At 37.1% G+C, this 20052-nt stretch overlaps 2 protein-coding genes across 3 annotated transcripts in view; one reads left to right on the top strand and one right to left on the bottom strand.

Annotated features, from left to right (window-relative positions):
• Positions 1-3166: 3166 nt before the first annotated feature.
• LOC132156455 (leucine-rich repeat-containing protein 27-like) lies at positions 3167-6152 on the bottom strand. Its single transcript, XM_059565448.1, has 5 exons — positions 5929-6152; positions 5727-5857; positions 4872-4930; positions 4673-4798; positions 3167-3513 (listed from the first exon to the last, which is right to left on the bottom strand). The coding sequence occupies exons 1-5, from the start codon at positions 6046-6048 to the stop codon at positions 3263-3265; spliced, it is 687 nt and encodes a 228-aa protein (XP_059421431.1). The 5' UTR covers positions 6049-6152; the 3' UTR covers positions 3167-3262.
• Positions 6153-7155: 1003 nt separating this feature from the next.
• LOC132156676 (serine/threonine-protein kinase 32C-like) overlaps positions 7156-20052 on the top strand; it is a 49172-nt gene continuing 36275 nt past the window's right edge. For both annotated transcript variants that reach the window (XM_059565616.1, XM_059565617.1), the window contains exon 1: positions 7156-7460. In XM_059565616.1, the coding sequence (XP_059421599.1) occupies positions 7379-7460 (82 nt within the window). In that variant the 5' untranslated portion in view covers positions 7156-7378. The remainder of the gene's footprint in view (positions 7461-20052) is intronic.

Raw genomic sequence — 20052 nt, 5'->3', positions numbered from 1 at the left:
AGACACGCACACACACACACAGACACACACACAGACACGCGCACACACACACACACACACACACACACAGACACACACACAGACACACACACACACAGACACACACACACACACAGACACACACACACTGCTTGTAGTTTACTCCACTATCCACATGATGACAGTATAAAGACACTCATGATCAGATGAACCATGTCTCTGTCTGATCGTGTGTTGACGATGAGGAAAGGAAGTCTTCAGATCCTCAAAATAGACCATACATACCTCTCGGTTTACAGATCTGACACTTCTGGAAATATTAAACTTTATGTGTCTTTAACATTCAGAGCAGCACTGACAGTTTGAGAAACACACGCTTGCAGGACGTTGATCTGTTTGAGTGACAATATATTGAGTTAGGGGCGGGACTATCGGTTTGACTGACCAATGACTGAGCAGTAGGAGTTTTTTTTTAAAGTTGTTATTTTTGTTTGACTGGCTTGATGAAAGTCTCCATATCAATTTATATAACTTATACAACACTCTTCAATATATATATATTATATATATATATATATATATATATTTATTTATTTTTTTGCTTTCCTGTTAATTTAAGGAAACATTTTAGTAAATTGTGTTTTATTTATTTATTTTAGTTTTTGAAATATGTCCATATAGTTTTTGTAAATGTTGCCGTTGTTGTACAGGTTTTGGACGTTCTGGAAGTGACAGCATGTTTTCTCAGCACATCAAACGCTTTTCTCTCAGAAGATGAAGGGAAATGGGATCGTTGCTGTCTGTGTTTAGGAGCCCCGTGTGTCTGGATCTGAACCTCGTCTCTCAGACATGTCTGTCTTCTCCTCTGCTGATGACTCTGGCCTGATTTCTCTGCTCCCAAAGCAGCTCCTGGACTCGAAAATACACATAAACACGCCAGCATCCCTACAGCGTGTGCTTAAAGGAGCACTTCACATAGAAACACTGAAAATGTGACCATGCAAGATCAGAATGAGTTTGTTTCTTCATCAGGTTTGGGGGAAATGTAGCACTGCATCAGTGTCTCATCAATGGATGCTCTGCAGTGAATGGGTGCCGTCAGAATGAGAGTCTGATAAAAACATCACAATAATCCACAGCACTCCAGTCCATCAGTGAACATCTGGAGAAGACACGAGTGTTAAAGTTAAAATGTTTTGGCTTGTAATCTGTGCAGATTTCTCTCCTGATTCAGACCAGAACACTTTTTCACTGGAGGATGTGTTATTATGGATTATAGACTCTATGTGTTTGAGTTAAAATCACCTTAATGCTGGATGTGTTTCATCTTTTGTCTTCTCCAGATGTTCACTGATGGACTGGAGTGCTGTGGATTATTGTGATGTTTTTATCAGACTCTCATTCTGACGGCACCCATTCACTGCTGAGCATCCCCTTATGGAAAATAAATTTATTCAAGTGTGTTATTAGTATACTTTTAAACTTAAAATAGGAAAATATGCTTTTAGTCTACTTCTAATTGTACATCTCAGAAATGGGCTTAATGTACTCCTCATAAATATACTTATTACTAAGTGAAGACGAAAAAAGAAACCGCAGATACTAACACATGTAATCTAACACGATCATCTGACATGAAACAGCATCAAAACTGTCACGTTATGGAATAAAATGTCGACCAATGAATACATAATACTTAAAAATATACTTGAACTTTACTTAAGTATACTTAGTAAAATACATTTGAAGTATACTACTTTTTCATAAGGGTCCATTGATGAGACACTGATGCAATGCTGCATTTCTACAAACCTGATGAAGAAACAAACTCATCCTGATCTCAGATGAACACATTTACAGCAGATTTTCAGCATTTTGGGGTGAACTATTCCTTTAAGAGTTTAAAAGTGTAACCTGATTTGGTCCTGCACTGCTGCAGACGTTTCTTCATCGATCTGAACACACACAGCGCTGCAGAAAGACTCATATTCCAGTCTCACAGCACAATCACACTCATAAGAGCTCCGTCAGCGATATGAGAGACTCAAACCCCCTTCAAAACCACAATCAACCCCCAATTCTCAGTCACTTCACTCTCAGCCATCACTGAATGAAGACAGACTGCCAGCACACACAGCTTCTGCTTCAGGTTATCTCCTCTGTTCTCTGTTTCTGGCGTTATGCTTCTCGACTGATCTTTTCTACCGAGATGCAGTGATAGAAATACAAAAGTGCTGTTCTTGCTCAGTGTTTTTGTCTTGTTTTCCAGTGGCTTATATCAAGATACATTTACTTGAGACACAAAATGATAAAAAATACTTCTTGGTTTTTGTTTTTTTGTGAGAAAAGAGTACATTATTCAAACAAGCAAATATCTATCAATGGGCTCAGAAATTTCAACTTAATTCAAAGCAAAACTACTTTTCATTCTCCACTGACCAGATATGCTTCTCGTTTTAATTATAAAATCACTTCATTTTGATCAGTTTATCAGAAAGCAAGACTTAAGGCAGTAAATGTATCTTGATTTACGGATGTTAAGATATTTGTGTGATTTTACGAATGTAAGATTTTCGGTTCAGATGTGTTTAATTTGTGAAGGGATGAATTAAGACTTTTAAGAGATGCATAAACTCTGCACTAAATTTACTAGCCATTTCTGAGTGAACATTTCTCAGTGGACAGTATATACAACACTCAATAATTAAAATGATCGATTTTTCTTTTATGCCAAAAATCATTAGGATATTAAGTAAAGATCATGTTCCATGAAGATATTTTGTCAATTTCTCACTATAAATATATCAAAATGTAATTTTTGATTAGTACATTACATTTTACATTTATGCTTTTAGCAGATGCTTTTATCCAAAGTGACTTACAGTGCATTCAGGCTATCCATTTTTACTTATGTGTTCCCGGGGAATCGAACCCCCAACCTTGCGCTTGATAACGCAATGCTCTACCAATTGAGCTACAGGAACACTATTAGTAATATGCATTGCTAAGAACTTCATTTGAAGAACTTTAAAGATGATTTTTTTCAATATTTAGATTTTTTTGCTCCCTCAGGTTCAAGATTTTCAAATAGTTGTATCTCAGACAAATATTATCCAATCCTAATAAACCATACACTGGTTTTGTGGTCCAGGGTCACATCTTTAACCTCCAAAGGACTCTTTCTCCACTATAAAGGTCTTGGAAAGGCTCCATGGATGTTAAAAGTTCATCATGGAACCAGCAGACTTTGTGGAACCTTTATTTGTAAGCGTCTGAACTCTCACTAGACTGCTGGGCTCCTCTGAACATCATCGAGTGCAGACACAGAGACCTGTGTGATGTTTAATCTGATAAAGCAGCTGCTGATGAGATCAGCTCTGGGTGTCCTGGTCCCTCCGTCGCCGGCCGACCCTGATTCAGCCCGCTCCATCTGGATCATCCTGCGCTGGAGCTCCTCAAAGCGTGATATCTCCAGCTCGTCCTCCTCACACTGATCCAGTTCAGACACACACAGCTTCTCCACAGCAGCAGACTCTGGAGGACACACAAACGTAAAATACATTTTTAGTTTTTTAATATTTTATTTCAGTTTAAGTTAGCAAATGAGAAAAAAATGTTTAAATTGAAGTATTAGGATTAGAAAAACTGAATGTTTAAAGAAAGAACTAATAAAATTGACAAAAGTACAGAACTAGTTTACTAAAATGTTAACAGATTAAAATATTAAAATATAAACTTAAAGCTAAAAAGTTCAAATTATTAATAATATTAAAATAATACTACAGTGGTTCAATCTTTAATCTAAGTTTATAAATCTAGTTTAAAGCTAAATAAAAATATTATAATCAATTTTAGAAATCTAAAAATAAAAGCCAATTCAAATTATTAATAAATAATATAAAAACAAATAATATTAAAATAGCACCCTGATTTAGGGTTTAATGAGGATAGAGTGGCGTGCTCCAGTCAAACCAGACTCCCGCTGATCATTTGATTTTCATTTTAAACCTCATTAAGATCTCAGCATCATGCCCCATAATGCATTGTGCAATCAGACGAGAGCCGTCTTTATCACTCGTCAGGCTAATGAGTGTGAGATTATGCGTCTGGAGTTATTGATCGTTTTCAGAATCCAGCTGAGATTCACGAGCGTCTCCAAGAGAACACATCTCACACCAGTCGAGCAGAACCAGGGCAAGGAGCTATTTCTGAGACAGGCCATGCTCTTAATGCAAACACACAGATGATACACACAAACACACACACACACACACACACTCACACACACACACACACACACACACACACACACACACACTCACACACACACACACACACTCACACACACACACACACACACACACACTCACACACACACACACACACTCACACACACACACACACACTCACACACACACACACACACACACACACTCACACACACACACACACACTCACACACACACACACACACACACACACACACACTCACACACACACACACTCACTCACACACACACACACACACACACACTCACACGCACGCACGCACTCTCTCTCACACACACACACACACACACACACACACACACACACACACACACACACACTCACACGCACGCACTCTCTCTCACACACACACGCACACACACACACTCACACACACACACACACACTCTCAGGTTTCTCTCACTGTCAGTCAGTGCTGAGGAGCGCAGGTAATGGAGAATGGATGGCAGGCCGCGGTTCAAGACGTCTTGAGGAGGAAACATGAGCGGACACTTCCTCAGACTCAAGGCCTTCAGCGTGATCACGTGACCTGAGGAGAGACAGAGGTGCAAGCTCAGCGTCACGTGTTCATCACGTGTTCAAACACACGTGTGCAGACAAACCCAGCTCTGGAGGAAGTGCTGAGATCGGGTTCCCCTCCAGCAGTAACGTCTTCAAGCACCTTAAACACAGAGAGAGAGAGACAAAAGATCCCTGCAGTCAGTCTGTGCTCTAAACTGAAAGAATTCTCATTAAACTTCAATTAAATGATGTTGGTTCTGTCGTTTTGTCTTGTTTTCCAGTACAGATATCTAAACATCTTGTTTGTTTCAAAGCACAGTGATAAAGAGAAAAAGAACAGTGTTAATGTTGTGAAATTCAACAATTATGAATCAAATTCAGTTTCTACAGAAGACATTAAAGTCGGTATTCAGATCAGTTCATGTTTTTCCTCATGTGATAGAGCCAGTGAATATTATTATATATGGATCACCGCACTGTAAAAAATGATGTTCTGCTTCAGTACTTTCATGTTGTTTTCTAGTACAAACATCTAAACATCCTTAAAACAAGATGCATTTACTTGAAACAAACAAAAACAATGATATAAATAATTTTCTGAAAAACAGATCAGTATGAAGTGAGATTATGTTTAAAACAAGAAAAACAAATCATCAGTGATTCAGACCAGAACACTTTTTCACTGGAGGAAGTGTTATTATGGATTATAGACTCTATGTATTTGAGTTAAAATCATCTTAATGCTGGATGTGTTTCATCTTTTGTCTTCTCCAGATGTTCACTGATGGACTGGAGTGCTGTGGATTATTGTGATGTTTTTATCAGACTCTCATTCTGACGGCACCCATTCACTGCAGAGCATCCATTGATGAGACACTGATGCAGTGCTACATTTCTACAAACCTGATGAAGAACGAGTGCACTTTCATTCATTCTTGCATGGTTTGCTCACTGACCGGTGTTGTCCGATGGCGGCTGGTAAACCAGAGAGTCGATTGTTTCTCACATCCAACCAGACCAGAGACGACAACCTGCTGAAGAAACGCTCAGGAAGACTGCTGATCTCATTCCCCTCCAGATACAAACTCTAGGAGCGGACGAGAGTCTAAGTCACATGTGTTGAGCTGAATGTAAGCATGCATTAATCTATTACTGTACCTTCAGATGTGTGGTGTGTAACACAGATGCTGGGATGTTCCTCAGGGCTCTTCTGCTCAGACACAGCACGTCTTCTTCTTCTTCTTCTTCTTCTTCTTCTTCACAGTGGAGCTCACTCATGTTTGATTATAACAGCAGTGATACTGTAACACTGTAATAATCACATGTGATCGATCACATCAGCGGGAGGAGGTTATTATGACCAGATTGGGATGTTGTCAGTCGTTGCTATGGTGACGACGCGTGAAATCGAAACCAAAACTACAGCGAGCTGCGGGGGCCAAACATCCGAAAGCGTTATCAAAACTTACTCTGACTGAAATGTTTTTTTTTTTTCAATTCAATTCAAGTTTATTTGTATAGCGCTTTTTACAATACAAATCGTTACAAAGCAACTTTATTTCTACCTGATCAGGACTTTTAATACACTTTCAGTCTAATGTTATGTATGCCAAAAAACAAAACAAAAAAAGAAAAAGAACACCTCAACCGACAATTTGATGCTAATATCGCTTATATAATAGACTAGGCTCCATACTATATTAAAACAGTAGATATGTATGTGATCTTCAATGAAGATTTGAATGTGCGAGACTTCCGGTTTTATTAGCCCCCAGTTATTTTAGCCGTTATACACTGCTTGATATTGCAAACTGGTACTTGTTATCATTTTGTTTAATATATTTTTAATTATTTGCTAATTATAAACACACATGGTACAAAATAAAAGTAAACGTTAAAACTATTTGCGCTACAAAATGTGTCCCTGCCTGCAGCACAGAAGCAGTCATCAGTAGCACAGGTGTATTTGTAGCTCAAGACAACAATACATTGTGTCAAAATTATAGATTTTCCATTTAAGCCAAAACATTATTGTTTCATGACGACATATTGTAAATTTCCTACCGTAAAAATATCAAAACTTAACTTTTGATTAGTAATATGTATTGCTAAGAAATGCAATTTTCGCAAACGTTTGATATGCAAAAGGTTCCAGATTTTTAAATAGTTGTATCTCAGACAAATATTGTCCTCCTAACAAACCAGACATCAATGGAGAGATGATTTATTCAGCTTTCAGATGATGTATTTTGAAACTTATGACTGCTTTTGTGCTCCAGGGTCACATATCCTATCTGTTTTCTTTCTTTTAGTGACTCGCATAAGACACGCAGGGAGACTGCTGAGAAATATTAAGCCAGGCGTCGGGCGCGCGTGCGCGTGCGCGTGAGGGAGGGAGCTGATGTATTCTCTGCTGCTGCTGGAGCTGGAGCTCACTCACAGTCTGTCTGAGCGTCTCGAGCTCGTGTGAGTCTCTAGATCTGTTGTTCCCGGAGCGCGGAGCGCAGATCGCGTCGCGTCGCGGCAGGCGTTTGTCAGAGATGCTCGTGTTTTAGACGCATCCAGCATCAGTTTCCGTCGCGCTGAAAGGAATGAGAGCAGAGCATCAATGTTTCACTGGGGCAAGTGGAAGAAGAGGATGGGAGCGAACAGTTCATCCAAGAGACCAGTGTTCGACGACAAAGAGGATGGTGAGGACCACACTGCAACACAACATCACACACACACACACACACACACACACACACACAGCACGTGCAGCGCATCTGACTTCTAACAGTGCGCTGAGCTTCTGCTAGATCAACTGCTGCATGCTCGGGTTTATACTAAACTCGGCTCTTTATACGAGTTCAAGAGCAAGTGTATTTATTTCCTTTCTGATTTCATCCTCATTTAAAAATCAAATTATGTTTCTAGCAGTGTTGGCGAAAGTTACTTTTAAAAGTAATGCATTACAATCTTGCGTTACTTCCTAAAAAGTAACTAATTACGTTACTTAGTTACTTCTTATTGAAAGTACATAGGCTACTTCTTTACTTATATCTTGCGTTACCTTTTTTAATCTGGGCTGGGCTTGCTTGTTTGCATTTATTATTAAATTTCTATTTTTAAAAAGTAACTCAGATATTTTCTTATCAATGAAAAAGTAATGCACTACTTTACTAGTTACGTGAAAAAAGTAATCTGATGATGTAACTCGCGTTACTTGTAATGTGTAACCCCCCAACACTGGTTTCTAGGTCGTGGTCTTGGACAGTAAAACATGCATTATTCTTCATTTTAGCTCACCTTTACTCGTAACATCAGAGAATGTTTCAAAAGGAAGTATGATGTAACTTATGCTATAAATGCAGATCATGATTCTGAATATAGCAGATGTCTCAGTTATTAACAAACAGTTTTCCCCCATACAGCAAAAAAACCCCATATATTTTCAAATATATTTTTGAAAAATAATGGCCAAAAATGGCTTATATGTTTATGTAAATATATTTCCTACCAAAATGTTTTTTTTGCATATTTTTGAAAATATATTTAAAAAATATATAAATATATTTCTTATTTTAGAACTACGTTTTTATTGGTGTGTTGGGGTTGAAGCGAAATATTTTTCAATATATTTCAATATATTTTCAATATTTTGGCAAGAAAAAAAAGTCAAATTGGTTCACAGTGATAATGTCCCACTTTTTGTTTTCTGCCTCTTTAAGCCGTATCACATTTCAAATCCAATTCCTGAGACAACGTGACTGTAGAGACTAAGAGGAACAAAACATGCCAATTTCATTGCTTTTTAATTGGTTAATTAGTGAGGATTACAGAAATCCAGGGAAATTATACTGCTTTATCAGAACAGGCGGTTGAATGGTGACTGAACGTGCGTTTGTTGAGTGAGTTATGTCACATTTGAGGACAAACCCTGTAGACTGTAGGTCAGAAGGTGTCAGAAAAGGCAGAAATGAGGTCAGGTCACTGGATCTGTAATCATATGATGTGACTGATGATGACCCATTTAGATGCAGTATGGACTCGATGCTGCTTACTTCTGTTACATGACAATCACTGCACTAATGAATGTGAAAGTTATTAGAGTAATGCGTGGGATAATGAGTTGAGTTCAGGACACGGCCGAGCGCTGCATGGGTTCTGTATTTGCTTTCATGGGTTTTATTGATGAACTTTACTTCAGTTGCAAGTACAAAGGACAGAAGTCTAGCTAGAATACATGTTAAAGATGTTGAATTCACAAATCCTGTTCCTTGACACCCTTGACATTTGAAGGTATTGTTGGCTGTACAAGACAAGAAAGAAAGAGCTGACGGAAGAACATTCTGTTAAAGGAATAGCTCACGCAATGAAAATGTGCTCATCCCGAGGCCATCCGAGATTAGGATGATTTTATTTCTTCATCCATTACAGAAAGTCTGATTCTGAACAGACTGAATGTTTGGTGGATGTAGGACGAGTTCCCGGAGATTTTGACAGTATGCTGGATTTGTCATTTAACTGAAATAAAGCCAGTTTAATCACAGGGATAATAATATCCACATCATCATCATCAGAATCCGCAGCGGTTGCCTGTGATAGATGTGAGATCTGGTTTGTCTGCTGGTTTGATTCTTTCACCCTTCCACGAGTAATGCTGGAGAACGCTTTGTGTTACATCACGCATGCGGCCGCTTTGATGCTGCTAGACGAGAAAAAATGAGAATTATTCCTTCCATGGAAGAGGACACCGGGGAGAGAGAGAAGCTCATGAGGTTTGCTTCAGCTGGAGATCTGTGTTTTGTCAGTTTCTCATGAGCCTCTAGAGGAAATATGTGACCAACACTGAGCTGTAGACGCAGACCTCGTTTTATACTTAATGTCCAAAAACACTACATAAAATAGTTTGAGAAAGTGCTGCAGTTTTGTCCTCTGCTGCTTTAAAGGCTCTAGATGTAGAATTGAGATACTCTCATTAGCGACACCAGTGGTCATTAAGTGAACTGCAACACGCAACTTAATTTTTTGCTCACTCGCAAAAAGCAAAGTTATTTTTCATTTTTTGCACATGGAGGCATGCGATATTGACAGGTCTGGTATTTATGCATGCATGTAAAACCATAATGGATGACGCCTCACAGCCTGACGCTGACCTCGATGAGGAGATAAAGACCGATGCGCCGCAGGGTGAAACGCAGCATACGTTATTGAAATCAAATATGCATGAGCTTAGAATAAACATTTCACTTGTGCTTCCTGAGACCTTCATTTGTAGTTGATAACAATGTGTTTTTGTGCATGTGTGCATATATCTGCATATGCGACCCTTTAATGAAGTGGGTACAGACTGAGCTGTGAGAAACTCTTATCAAGCACACAGAGTCCCAGATCTTCTCTGTCATCTTCGGCTGTTCTTTCAGCTGCTTCAGTCTGACTGCTTTAACACTAATTCTGAGTTGCTCTCTTGGCTGGCATCAATAATTCAGTGTGATTCAGAATGTGTTCCTCACTGAAGATGCAGTCACGAGAGAAAAGACTAGAGCACCAGATGACCAACACATTACATCAGTCTGATTTCATGTTGACTTTAGTTTGATGAGTTCATGATGTTTTGAGGCGAGCGTGATGCTCATGTTGACGCTGATCTTTTTTTTTAAATGATGTAAATTATTCAAATTACAATTTATGCATTTCATACATACATGCATACATGTATATCATAAAACCTGTCAATACATGTTAATATTATAGTATGTAAATAAAGTAAATACAAAACATTTACATGCATTTTACAAATACTCTCTCTCTCTCTCTCTCTCTCTCTCTCTCTCACACACACACACACTCACACTGCTTCTGACAAACACAAGAGCCAACGATCTACGCATCTGAAGAGTCATGTTTCAGCACAAACCTGAATGAGATTTGAGAGGCTAAATTCAATCTGTTTTACACATAAATCTATCACATGACTTCAGATGAAAATGTGGACTACTGTTGATGAATCTTGTATAGTGTATTTATGGGTAACTTCACAAAAATGAGCACGGAAAACTCTCTCTTCTGTTCATTCCTTCAGCTCTCCAGCAGATGTGTGATTTCGTATATTAATTTGAATGAACACTGTGCTGTTGTCATGAGGTCAATCAGTATGATGGAGTGTGTTCATGTGGAAACAATCACTAGGGTGTGATTGGCATTAGTAGGCTGTTTCTCCATTGGCTTGTATTGTATCGAGTGTAATAATGGCAGAGGACTGACCGACTCTGTTGGCTGGGCAGTCATTCATTAAATTACACACAATTTCACTCCAGCTGACACTTTTAAAACTCCGCCCACCTTGAGCACCATTGGCTCCCTTTGGCCTATATGCAAATGAGGACCAGAGCTGGCGTGTGATTGGCTGCATGTGAGTTTACTGAATGCACTGATGCTTTAGATCAGCAGTTTAATAATCAGCACTCCGTGAGCATGTAAATCATGTCATTATAGTTTGTGTAAACTCAATTAGCTTATCCTGGTTTATTATTTTTGCTCACATAAACACAGTATTAATATGTGAGTGTGTGTGTGTTTGTCTGTGTGTGTGTGTGTGTCTGTGTGTGTGTGTGTCTGTGTGTGTGTGTGTGTGTCTGTGTGTGTGTGTGTGTGTGTGTGTGTGTGTGTGTCTCTGTGTGTGTCTCCGTGTGTGTGTCTCTGTGTGTGTGTGTGTGTGTGTGTGGTGTGTGTGTCTCTCTGTGTGTGTGTGTGTGTGTGTGTGTGTGTGTGTGTCTCTGTGTGTGTGTGTGTGTGTGTGTCTCCGTGTGTGTGTCTCTGTGTGTGTGGTGTGTGTGTCTCTCTGTGTGTGTGTGTGTGTGTGTGTGTGTGTGTGTGTGTGTGAGTGTGTCTCTGTGTGTGTGTGTGTGTTTTCTGCTCTGCGGGTGGTTTATGGGCCGTTTCTCCACATGTCCGTGTCACCTTCAGTGGATCAGCAGGAGAGCGGGCCGGGATGCATCTGGTTTAGCGTTTGCTCATTAATTGTTGTATCGCTCTGCTCTCATTAGGCGTCTCTGGCTGATTGAGCGATCACTGAATACGTGTAATTACTGCATTTTAATGATGTGTTCTTCAGAAAGGCTGATTGGAGAGCGTCATCATTCACAGCGGCTGTGAGACTCTCAGCGTCATGCTGCTTTTCTGCTTTCTTGTTTTCAGATGCTTGTAATTGATTTATGCAGATGAGTGTCAATGTCAGGTTGATTAGGCATTTTTGTGCTGCTGAAATCGTTTACCTTATTTGGTTTTCTTGATCAGAAATGTCCAGCCTTTTAAAAATTGCTGTATTATCACTAAAGCTGAAGTTCAATCGTTTGGTCAACTTGTTTGTGTTTCTTCTTGAGCTCCTGCTCCTCAGTTTTCAGAAAGTACAAAAATGTGAATATTTTTGGAAAGTTGTTATATTTTGTGTCAGGGTTATTATAGTTAACTAAAACTGAAACTGAAGCTGTCTATAATCCTCGTTTACGAATGTACTGAAGTCCCAGTCTGTCTGTCCTGTGTTTGTCCTGTTGGGATTATTAAAGACTATTTGCATTCATCTTCATCATGTGTTTATCTCACCGTAACAATATAAGCCATTATTAAAGTATTTTTAATGCCTTAATTTTGCATTGTAATGCACCTTATAATGCATTTTATGATCTCATTAATAATTGTTATTACAGTTATAAAGCATTATAATACTTATTTATTCATAAATGCAGTGCTTTAAAACACGACAAACAACCATTTTTAGATGTGTTACAATGTAATTTATTATGAATTATCATTAATACCTTTATAATGCATTGTACATGAAGGCTTAAAGTGTTACCTAATTAACGTTAAGAACAAATTAAGTTATCATTATCAAAATATTTTTGCCACTAAGTTATTTAGCAGGTGTTTTTCTTGCATTTATACAGTGTCAATAAGCATTTTGTTCATTTGCACATTTTAGTAAAATTATTATAATTTTTTTTTTTAACATTTTATTTTAAGTAATGAAATGTTCTTTATAGAAACAAAATGTGTAATTTATGATTTAGTTTTAGTTGACGCTAATAACCCTGATTATCATTCTTGCAATATGTTATGTAATATTAAGTTGCAGTTCAGGTTGGTTATTTAGTCACCCGTAGTACAGCAGTGCAGTGTTTTTTTTGTATTGCCGCTCATAATTGTTAATTTAAGAGTCTGGTTACTGTCAAGTCTCGGAGAGAATAACACTGCACAATAACGACATGGAAGCTAAAATAAACAGGCAGGAAAATCAATGGTCCGGACGAACTCGTGACTCTGCGGCTGTAACGAGGCCATCTGCTGCCCTTTATCGATCCGAACCCTGATATTTACAACCAAGCTCTATTCTAATGCAATCAGACTACAGACAAGAGAAAGCTGGAGTCCTGTGAATGCATGGTCGCTGTCCTACATGTGTCATAATACAGTGCAAGTCACTGATGCAGTGTTCTTTTTGACAGCATGCTAAGAGAGATTCCTGTTTGACACTTCGCCTTGGAGCGTGAATGATCAGATAATCAAAGCCAAGACAATGAAAGCTCTGTGAAGAGACTCGACACGGGCCCAGAAGTGTTAAATGAGCGGTTAACGTTAAACTTAGACTGAATGTTTTATTTAATGGCACACAAATCCAGCGCTCCCTGTGTTCTTGGTGACATTTTAATTCTTAGCACATCTTTATAAATGCAAAGAGAAAAAAGCCACGTTTGCAGTGGACTCATGAGTTCTCATGCATATTCAGCAGTGAGTGTTTTGAAAGCACCCATTTAACTGTATTAGTCCTTCAGAGCATGAGCAGATAACAATGAGAGCTAGGCTATTAATGATAGTAATCAGAGTAAACAAAGACTCAGACTTATAGATTTATATCTGGGAAAATTCAGAGATGCCAACAATGGAAATATGAACGTATTGACTTAGTCATTGTTCTGTTTGTATGTAAATATGCTAAAAAGGGGCTCATCCTCAGTTCATCTGAAATCAGGATGAGTTTGTTTCTTCATCAGGTTTGGAGAAATGTAGCATTGCATCAGTGTCTCATCAATGGATGCTCTGCAGTGAATGGGTGCCGTCAGAATGAGAGCTGATAAAAACATCACAATAATCCACAGCACTCCAGTCCATCAGTGAACATCTGGAGAAGACAAAAGATGAAATCCAGCATTAACACATTTTAATACGAGTCCATAATAATATTTCCTCCAGTGAAAAAGTGCATCTGCTGTTGTCTCTCACATCAAAATCCAGACACATATTTGTTTAGAGCTGTTTAAACACTGCTTGGTCTGTGCAGATTTCTCTCCTGATTCAGACCAGAACAGTTTTCACACCCATTCACTGCAGAGTTGGAATGATGGAGGTGCGATGCCAGAGTTGAGGATAAAAAAATGCAAGGCTTTTATTTAGGAGCATGGTCCAACAGCCAGGATCAAAACACCAGCAAACAATAATGGAAGAGGCAATACAAAAGAGTATTCCTCAAGACAGGCAATGGTCGGGGCAGGCAGCAAACAATCACAAATCGCAATTCTTATAGTCCTCCTAAGAAGCAACCATTGTGTACTGATATGAGTTCTGATGAGTCCAGGCAAAGGATTATGGGAAATGGAGTCCGGGGTGAATGGTAAAGGGTGCAGGTTGAGGTTCCCTCTAGTGGAGCTCGTGGGTACTACAGCAAGAGATGGTGACAAGAGCATCCATTTCTGAGACAGTGATGGAGTGATACATTTCTCTAAATCTGATGAAGAAACAAACTCATCTACACTACCAGTCAAAGGCTTCTGAACAGTAAGATTTATAATGTTTTTAAAGAAGTCTCTTCTGCTCACCAAGCCTGCATTTATTTGATCCAAAATACAGCAAAAACAGTAAAATTGTGAAATACTTTCTATTTGAATATATTTTAAAATCTGTATTTTTACTCCAGTCATCATTCCTCCAGTCTTCAGTGTCACATGATCTTCAGAAATCAGAATAATATGATGATTTACTGCTCAAGAAACATTTAATACTACTACTACTACTATTATCATCAATATTTAAACTTTTGAGTAATTTTTTTTGTCAGGATTCTTTGATGAATAAAAAGATCGAAAGATCAGCATTTATCTGAAATAAAACGTTTTTGTAACATTATACGCTATTCCATTCAAAATCTTTGAGTTTTTTTTTTATTTGAGGGGGAAATAGAAATTTTTCTATTTCAGATGAATGCTGTTCTTCTGAACTCTCCATTCATCACAGAATCCTGAATAATAATAATAATAATAAATGTTTTTTGAGCAGTAAATCAGAATATTAATATGTTACTGAAGGATCGTGTGATTGGAATAATGATGCTAAACATTGAGCTTTGAAAGTAAAGTTTTACATTTTAAAATAAAAGATTTGATATTTGGTTTATTTTTCATTTTTTGTATGTTTCAATAGCAAATATCTGGCTAACACTGCATCAGCACATTCACTGTAGCTGTGACATCTGTTGAGTTTGTGGTCACGCTGTAGATCTCTAGTGTGTGTAGTTGCTGTAGTATTTGGCGTTGCGTGTGGATAAAGAGTTCGGTGTGATCGCTGCCAAGCACTGAACACTGCAGATGTCATGTAGTCTGAATGTGCTTGTTTCAGGAGTGAAGCTGCTCTTAATGGAGACGCCTCTCATCTCTGACAGTAATATAGCAGATGTGTTTTCAGAGACACACGTGGTCATGCATGAGCTTTGAAGATCAATAGTGTGTGTTCTTCTGTAATCCTTAAAGAAGATGAAACAGCAGCTTAAGGGCTCGTGGCTTGTGATTCCTCCTCTGCTGTGTAGCTCTCACTGTCTGGGAGAGAAAGACATGCATGCTGGGTAATTACTGGAGGTAAAACTGCAAGAGCACAGCTTGATAAGTGAATTAAAGCACATTAACGTGGATCCTTACACAGAGTTCTGTAATCTGATTGGATGAGCCACATTCTCATCTGTAATGCAGAAGATGTGTATGCACTTGTGATCAGTTTAATTCTGTTTTTATTCTACAGTAAGTTTAAGCTGACGTTTGTCATTTTTGTTAGTTTTCATTTTGATATGTCTTTTTAAAATAATTTTTACATTTTTTTAAAAATAACTTTTACATTTTACAAGTTTATTTAGTTTTAGTAATTTTTATATTCAAAATTAAACTAAAAAATGATAAATTAGTTGGCAATTGGCAATTAGTTGAAATAAGGTTATGCTTTTTATATTTAATTTAATTTACTTTTTAAGTAATTAAAAAGGGTTTCTTTGCAGTTTTAGTTTTAGGTCAATTTAACTACCCTGGTCATTTTACAATATTTCTATTTTATTCTACTGTTTTAGATTTTTTTATATATATAAAAATCAGTTGTACCCATTTGTATTAAGTTTGATATTTAGTTACTTTAGTAACTCAAGTGAAATTAAATAAAAATAAAAATGTCGCCATAGCAACTAGCTGAAATAAAATAAGTTAAAGCTGTTTTTAATCATTTTATTTTAAGTTAATGATAATAACCCTAGTTAATTGCCAAGAATTCTATACTATAATGTCAATAACCCTGGTCAATTGACAAAATTATTTTCTATAACGACAAATATTTAATTTGTCAATATTTCTGGCTATATTTCTGTTTTATTCTATTCTATTCTAATGACAGTAACCCTGGTCAATTTGAAATATTTCTGTTCTACTCTATTCTTTTCTATTCTAGACTAACTGTGACTTGTCGCATCATCATACTGTTGCTCTCTTGTTGGTCTGATTACTTCTATTTTCTCCTCATTTCTCCTCAAGTATAAAAGTGTCTGCTAAATGATAAATGTATTCTAATCAAAATAACCCTGGTCAGTTGGCAATATTCTATTATATTCTGTAATGGCAAAAAACTTTTGTTAACTGGCAATATTTATGTTCAGTTTTATTCTTATGACAGTAACCCTGATCAATTGGCAATATTCTATTCTATTTTATAATGACAAAAACTGGTGAGCTGGCAATATTTCTGTTCTATTCTAATGACAGTAACCCTTGTCATTTGGCAGTATTTCTATTCTAATGTGTAATTGCCCTTGAGCGTCGCGTCCGTCTGTGGAGAAAGTGTTGGTTTCAGACAGACGAGGGCTGCTCTCCTCAGACAGAAGTATTGATTATCATCAGATTCCTGAAGCTCTAGGGACAGACATTATATCATCTGACTCGGAGGAACATGTTGTGCTGTTCTTCACTTCTTCATGCACATTCGTTTTATTTTTCTGTCATAAGTCCTGCTGTGGGCCAAACCAAAGACATTTTCTGTACAAATGCTATAAGGGGAATAAAAACAGACCTACGAGGTCTCAAGTTGAAATGTAATAATGTGTTTGGTAAGAGATTTCGCATCATGTGCTTCAGATGTTTATGTTTCTAGCGGTGTGTGTGCAGACGTGTGAATCATGGCCTGAGATCCTGAGTCCAGGAGAAGCTGGATCTTGGCAGTGAATCTGGAGATCTTGAACTATCGCCAGTGCACCAACACTTTGCTTTGCATCATTGCAAGCCTTTAACTTGCTCCGCTGGGGTTTAAAGGATGCTTAATATTCAGTACGATCAGTTTACCTGCTCTAATACTGTCAGGTGAGAACAAGACATGAAGTGAATTGATCTGAATTATGACACGGACTTTACAACATTGACATGCTTATTAAACTGAACTGAAGCAAAATTCATTTCAACTAAAAGAAAATAAAAGAAGGTTGCATTTGCAACAAAACTTAAAATATTTGTATGCTTTTTTAAATTGTATTTTTTTTCCAGTTAATTATTTTTTAATGAAAATGTTTAGTTAATGATAATAAGCCTGATCTTTTGGCAAAAATTCTATTCTATTCTATATTTTAGAATTGTTTGGGGATTTTTAATCAAAATCACACATAATTGTATTAAGCTGAATGTTTAGTTATTTTAGTACTTCAACTACATGAAAATGAAAAATGTTGGCATGGCAATTTGCTAAAATGTAATAAGTTTATACTTTTAAAATATATGTTTTTATTTAATTTAAATGTTATTTTATTTCAAGTAATAATTGTTTATGGTTTTAGTTAATGACAGTGACCATTCATAATCATTTGACATTATTTATTTTCTATTCTATTCAATTCTATATTGTTTGCGGTCATGTTTTTTGTTTAGTACTTCAGCTTAAACTAAACAAAAATGGCGAAATGTTGCCTTTTTTAATTTTTTGTTTGATATTTAGATATTTTATTTCAAGCAAAAAATATATTTTTTTCTCTCATTGTTTAACTTGGCAACATTGGCACTGTTACTAAACTGAATTAAAACTAGTCTGAACTGAATTGATCTGAGTAATTCTGTAGCGCTGCTTTTCACCTGGAATTGAATTGGTTGCATAATTCAAATGATGATATAATAATCAAACTGTAGAATATTAGCCCAGTTATGTTCCAGTGTATGACTGTGAAGCTGCTTTGAATCCGTGTGTGTGGTGTGAAGAGCTGTAGATGTGTGTGTCCTGTGGTTTCTCAGTGACTGTGTGTCTACAGACGTCCTGCTCTGTATTTCTGCATGTAGAAGGCCTCACATGATCTCTCAGCACATTACCCATCATGCTCAGCACAGCTCTGTTTGTTCCCGCCAGCCGTTCATGCCCTTGATTGTGATTAATAAGGAAAAGCTTATGAAAATTACATAATCTCGTTTTGCATAATTAATGGCAAACCATGGCAGCATCTCCGAACAAATAAGTCCTGTATTCAGAGCGAGCCGAGTGAGTTTTGAACTGCTCAGAGCGGATGAGTGGAGATATCTGATGATTTGAGATCTGTGTTGTTCAGTTCTAGAGATATAGGAGTTTCAGTATGGCTCCAGGAGTAAATCATTAAATTGCACACAGTGGTCAAAAAACAAATGTGGGTCACTTTTAAAGAGCAATGTCTGAAGAACAAATAATGTTGAAACTAGAAATGTATCGTGTTTCCTTCTGTCAGAACAACTGCTTTGAACTAACCCTAACCCTGTAACTCAAGAAGTATTACACATATCCCAGCATGATTGTAGATTCTAGTTCTTAATAAACTTTTCTTTAGGAGTCTTTATTTTCAAGGCCCTACATCGTTCAGTCCCAGAGATATGGGGGATATGCACATAGAAAACAGTTCTTTTAAATGGCAAAAACATTTCACTATTTTTACTGTGTTTTTGATCTGTTTTAGAAACTCACAGCATTCCCACACTTTTGACTGGTGTAGTCCGAATGAAGTCTCGTCTGTGGCTCGGTGTGTATCATTAGCTGAGTGCTGCGTGGCACAAGATGGACCTCAGACAGGAAGAGACACTAATGACTTCCTGCACCAAACCGCTGTCAGTCGTCTCAAAAATACATGCAGATAGATATAGTCAACAGGAGACTAAAATTAGTAATGTACTGTATTTATTATTCACAATCATTTCAAAGCAGCTTCACAAAAAAAAATCATGTTGTTAATGTTTATAAAATGTTCATACATTATAGTGGCCTTATATTCCTCGTTAGGACAAATGTGGATAATGTGTTTAGAGACAGAAGAGGCGGTTGTGTGTTTAATATCACAGATGCATGACGTTTATATCTCGATAATATTTGAATCAGAGCTCTCAGAGGAACGGGTTTGTCTGGCTTTAATGCGTTCTGGGAATACAAGAAAACAGACGCTGTTCCAGCAAACGAATGACTAAACGTTAGTCATCACACACTTCTGTTTCTGTCTGGTCTCTTGTTAAGTGTATTAAAGCCAGAGTAAATAGCCCACAGACTCTGCTTCAGGAATGTAAAGCACTGTCTAACTTTAGTCAAACATTTAGTCAGTTTTTGTCTGTAGATTTCGATATTTAAAGAGTTTATTTCTCTTTACATTCAGCAAGCTTTACAGTTTTATTCCTTTCTTTAATCTGAAGGTTTGTTCATATTCATTTTTTTGTTTTTGTTTTTTACACTAATTTATGCATGGTGAAAATGTATTTGTTTTCTGTCCATTGATAGCATTTGATGATTTATGGAGTGATAAAAAGAAGGGAAAAAAAATACTTTAATATGAAAAAAAATCTAAGAATTGTGAACCTGACTTAATCTAGCCATCAGATTTATGTTCTTGAAATAGATTTAAATTATAATACATAATATAATGTAATATAAATAGTGTAGTGTTCTCATTAAGATACTGTTGTAGTATTTTGATTTAGTTTTTATTTCTATATTTTCTGCTTTCATGTTCATTTT

This window comes from Carassius carassius, chromosome 14 (assembly GCF_963082965.1).
Source record: "Carassius carassius chromosome 14, fCarCar2.1, whole genome shotgun sequence".
Taxonomy (NCBI): Eukaryota; Metazoa; Chordata; class Actinopteri; order Cypriniformes; family Cyprinidae; genus Carassius; species Carassius carassius.
The sequence above is the reverse complement of the archived record's forward strand: the minus strand, read 5'-3'. Positions and strand labels throughout refer to the sequence as shown.